Raw genomic sequence first — 5,168 nt, forward strand, 5'->3', positions numbered from 1 at the left:
AACTCCAAAGCTCCTTAGCAGGCAGAGTGTTGGTGAGGAATTGTGCTGTGGTTGTTTGCAGCTCCACCACGGCCACTGAGCCAGCCTTGGACACACAGGATCTGTGAAGAACATGCTGCTTCCTGCAGTGCTGGCTGGCTCACTGAGTTCCTAGGACAGTCCCACTCTCAGGATGCTCATCCAGAGCTGCACAGCATCATTTCTGACAGGAAATGAATGTTTTACAGTCGGGACTAGAGTATATCATATTTAATTTGGATTTCTCTTGTGATGTAGAAACTGTAACTATGGTATTTTGCTGTGTTGCCTGAGTGGACCTTTTGCAGCTGCTTTTTCCTTAAAGCATCTGAGCACACCACACCCGGTGTGTGCCTACCTTTAAGACAAGGTACATTAAATATTTCATCATGCAGTGTCCGTCTGCAGTTGGTTTATTCCTTTCTGTGCCTATGCTGGACCCTGCAGAGAACATTGTGGCCTTCCTGCTGCCTAAAAGAGAGGATAATCGGGGCCCAGAGTGTGGGGCAACAGAAGCCATTTGCACTTCCCATTGCTGGATTGTGGGTGCTCCTCAGCCATAGGCAGAACTGTACCCTCTGTATTGGGTATTAGTGTTGAGAACTGAACCAAAAGGGATCAGCTAAGGGGCATTTTTGCAGCCGAGTCCCACTGCTGTGTCCTAGAGCGGCTGTGGTAGCCAGTCCTGAGCCTGACACCCTCAGGCTTTGTATCCAGCCATGCAGTGCTACAGAAAATGTCCCCAAATTTTTCGTTCTGTGCTCCCTCAGCCATTCCGTGGTTTCAGCAGCCTGGCTGCTCTGCGGTGAAAGCTTCACCCCCTGCGAGATCTTCCCTTATGAAATGCTTGAGATTTGAGAGGAAAAACGTGAAATGTGTTATACCATACTCAGCTCTTGTTGCAGTGCGTTGGTTTAGTGCATCTCCCCTTTCCTGACTTCTTTTCTACTAATTTTTTATGCCGCTCGGCTGCAGCCAGCCCTGGCCGGGAGGGAAGGGCGGAATTCACGCCGCTATCTCCCGTAGAGCGCCGGGACAGCCCCGCAGGGGACCGGATCACAGGGCTGAGTGCTGCCCGCGGGAAAGCAGCGGCCGTGCCCGGGACGGTGTCTGGGGCTGCAGCCTGGGGGAACTTCCCGAGGAGCAGCCGGCCGTAGCTGGCGCTCAGCCCGCCGTGCCCCGGCGCTCGCGGGCGGTGGCGCTGCCGCCGCTGCCGCCGCTCTCCCGCCCGGCCCGGCCCGGCCCTCCCCCGGCTCGGGCGAGGAAATGACCTAAGAGGAAACCTGGGCCGTGCCGGGAGGGCGCGGGGCTCGGGACGTGCCGGCGATGTCCCGGCGGCCGGAGGACACAGCGGGGGCGGCCGGCAGGTCGGTGGGGCTGCGCCCGGCTCCCCCTGCCCTGCCCGGGGCAGCACGGGGAGTGCTTTCCTCGGGATCCGCCTCTTCCTCCGTCCGGTGGCCCTAGGGCTTGTGCCAGCCGCGGGGCTAGAGCGACGGGAGGGCAGCGGCGAGGGTTCCTGGGAGCTCCGGTGCTCCAGCTGCCCCGGGCAAGCGGCGTCTCGGTGCTGAGGGTTCCACCTGAGGCTCGGCGAGGATGGGATGGGGGTTTCAGGGGCTGGTAGAGCCCTTGGGGCAGACGCTGTGGGGTGGCGGAGGAGACTCTACTTTACTCCTTCTGCTTGTAGTGGCCAGGATTTGTCCAGCCTATACTGCCAGGTGTGATCCTGCAGGTCACAGGTGCCCTGGCACCTGAGCTGGTGGATCACCGGCAGATTGAGGGTGCTGACCCCAACCGTGTCAGCCCCCGGGACGGCTCGTCTAGCAGGGGCCAGTGGCAGAGGAGCCGTCGGTGGCACATGTACCCCATGTCACCCACTGCCTCCAGCCCTTCCGATAAGGTGGTGCTAGCAGGAGGGTCTCTAGTGTAGGCGAGACCCGTCTGGCTCGGTGTTCACACGCTGTGGTTTGCTCTGGGCAGGGTTATTTGTCACAGCACTTCAAAGCAGCCGTGTCCATCGTAGGGAGCCGTGGAAGGGAAGCTCCGGGAGAGGCGGCGGCACAGACGCTGCCAGACGGGCTCGGGCGCTTCCCCCTGCGCTGAGGCACTGTGCTCTCACCGGGGAAGTGCTGCCGGTGGGACACGGGGCTGCTGCTGCTGATCTCGGGCTGCTCCACTGGCACTGCAGCATGGCATGAGTGCAGATGCAGAGAGAGGAGAGGTCGGCTACGAAGGCGTCTGCCAACACGGAGGGGTACAGCACGGAGGGGCACCCAGCTGCTTGTGAATCCACCTGGGAAAGAAACCTCTGTGTTAGTCTCAGGGTAGGTGAGAGCTTTGGCTGCGAGAGCAGCGTCGGCAGGTGGTGACCCCCTTAGGGCTGCTCTCTGCTCTGAGTTACTGTTGTGCTGTGTGTCAAGAGAATGTACCTGTCCCATGCCCCTAAACTCTTGGGCTTTGATCTGGGTAGGAACCTGTTAGCAGAGAGGGGTGAGTAATGGCCGAGGAATTTCGACGAGCTGGCAAAACTGATTTGGCTGATTGCCTTCTCCTGCTTGTGCTGCCGATCTGGTCAGCCCTGCATTTCCATCCAGCAGATCCTGTGCGAGTCAAAGCCCTTCCTCTCTGTGCCGTGCGTACCCTCTTGCTGTCTCCATTGTATCATGAAGCAGAAAAAACCAATCTAGAGACTAGTTAGGAGCATTGCTAGTGCTGCAGAGCAGTGCTTGACTGCAGAGGGTTGAGCGAGATGGGAGCTGTTGGTGTTGGGAATTTGGCTGCTGAGTTGCTGTGTCATGCTGGAAGCTGAGGGAGCCTGGCTCTGGTGCACAAGAGGTGCTCTGGTGAGAATGTGTTGGATGCTTTTGTACTGGCTTCAATTCTTCCCAGATTTTTGCATGAATTGGTGTTTAAAAGGCCCAAGGGAGCAGCATGTGCCTTCCTGTGATACAGCCACATATATTTTTGGTCTGCTTTGCCTCTAATACGTTTCTCATATCAGAAAAATATAAAGGCTCTGAAGATGAAGTTCTATCATCAGCTGGTAGGAGACAAGGATTTAAAAGATGTACGACTGAGAATTTGCATACATCTAAGGGTGGAGTTGGTGCCCTAATAAGAGTTTCCTTGGGGAACAGCTTGTGCTTCAACACTACCTGGCATGTGCCAAATGGCAAATGGGTGAAGGTTTGCCTCTGTCCAACTAAGCTCTGTGTGCTCCTTCCCCAGGGACTGTCACTAGCTCATCCATTGCCCTGATTCTTGCCCTTGGAGGAAACCAGTCATGGGGGAAACAGGCAAAGAAGAGTACAAAATACAGTCCTTTGACTCAGAGACTCAGAAGCTGCTGAAAACAGCCCTCAAAGGTCAGCAAGTTTTTATGAACTCCTCTGGTACGCACAGTTTCTGCACTATTTAATGTGACTGTACGGGGCCCTGCACAGACCTTGATTGCTTTCCAGCTGCCTCAAAGCAATCAGGGGCCAAAGAAGGCTGGCTCCTGACAGTATTCCTCTTCTCTGCAGACCCCAGTAATGTGGACCTGGAAAAAGTGGCCAATATTATAGTGGACCAGTCCCTCAAAGACTCTGTGTTCAGCAAGGAGGCTGGGCGCATCTGCTACACCATCATCCAGGTGAGAGATCGTGTCTGGATAGTGAAACACCTGAGCTGTTGTGTGGCTCGTCCCTGGGCTGGACCAGGAAGGGCTTTGCCCCAGTTATGTGCTCTGACTCCTTGCCCATCTCTTCTCTCCTGCCACTTGCCCCATGCAGTGGCAGCATCGGGACAGCACAGGCACCGAGTTGCAGCTTTTCTGCCTCTGGGAATCACAGGAGGGTATCTGTGTGGCACTGCATTCCCCCTGCCCCTCTGGACCCATTTCATCCCTCCGTCCTGTCCTGTTTTTGTGGGCTTACAGGCAGAGAGCAAACAAGTTGGCCAGAGCATCTTCCGGAGGAGCCTGCTGAACCGGCTGCAGCAGGAGTACAAGGACAGGGAGGAGCTGCGCACCCGCTCGCTCCAGGCCTGGATCTGCTACGTCACCTTCATCTGCAACATCTTTGACTACCTGAGGGTGAGGAGCTGGAGCAGAACAGCTGGCTGCTGCTGCCTGGAGTGCCAGGAGGGCCTGGGCATCTCAGGATACCAGAGCAAGGGTGTTGGGTGGGTGTTGTACAGAGCCCCAGAGCTGGTGCTTAGCACAAGGATGCTGGCAGGGTTGGTGCTACCTAGGGCTTGGAGAGGCAGAGGAAGTCTTCAAGAACAGTCACAAAGTCTCAGCTTCTTCATTTTGTACCTGGTGTTTTTTCCTGCTCCCAGATGTCCCAGATTGGACTGGTTTAGTTGCTGTGGGGTTTGCTGATGGAGTTTGGCTTCAGGCTTTTGTGCAGCGTGTGAACTTTGAATTCCTGCTTGGAGTAGATGTAAAAATGATGCAAGAGTAGAGCTGTAGACAGAAAAAACACTGTTGGAACAAGTGTATTTCCCATGACTACCTTACATTTAAAAACAGAGGTTTTCACATCATTTGTTCAGCTCCTCTGGTTCCTGGAGACTCAAATGTCTGATCTCTGATGTGGATTCCACTAATACAGCACAGCTATGTGCTGCTCCCTTCTCCTTTGGAGAGCAGCAAGGGAATAACTATTTCAAACAGCTGCAGACTCCCTTCTGGCCCAGGCTGATTCTGCTCTCCTTGCAGGTGAACAACATGCCCATGATGGCTCTGGTGAACCCTGTGTACGACTGCCTGTTCCGGCTGGCACAGCCCGACAGCCTGCAGAAGGAGGAGGAGGTGAGTGCAGGGAAGAGCTGCTGATGTGCCTGTTGTCCTGCCAAGGACCTGTAAAAAGCACAGCCCTGGGGGTGCAGAGGAGCCTCCATTGCTTTTATGCTCAGCCATCTGCTCTTCCTTCTGAAGGTGGACTGCTTGGTCCTGCAGCTCCACCGCATCGGTGAGCAGCTGGAGAAGATGAATTCTCAGCGGATGGACGAGCTCTTCTCCCTCCTTCGAGATGGTTTCCTTCTGCAGGAGGGGCTCAGCTCCCTGTCCCAGCTCCTGCTGCTGGAGATCATCGAGTTCCGGGCTGCTGAATGGAAGATGACGGACGCTGCCCAGAAATATTATTACAGTGAAGTGACAGATTAACCTC

General features: G+C 55.6%; 1 protein-coding gene across 1 annotated transcript; it reads left to right on the top strand.

Moving 5' to 3' along the window:
• Positions 1-1,313: 1,313 nt before the first annotated feature.
• MIF4GD (MIF4G domain containing) lies at positions 1,314-5,164 on the top strand. The gene is made up of 6 exons (XM_062506438.1): positions 1,314-1,385; positions 3,244-3,380; positions 3,540-3,649; positions 3,935-4,090; positions 4,718-4,810; positions 4,937-5,164. Exons 2-6 carry the CDS (start codon positions 3,299-3,301, stop codon positions 5,162-5,164), a joined length of 669 nt encoding a protein of 222 aa, XP_062362422.1. The 5' UTR covers positions 1,314-1,385; positions 3,244-3,298.
• Positions 5,165-5,168: the final 4 nt, after the last annotated feature.

Source organism: Cinclus cinclus, chromosome 20 (assembly GCF_963662255.1).
Source record: "Cinclus cinclus chromosome 20, bCinCin1.1, whole genome shotgun sequence".
Classification (NCBI taxonomy): domain Eukaryota; kingdom Metazoa; phylum Chordata; class Aves; order Passeriformes; family Cinclidae; genus Cinclus; species Cinclus cinclus.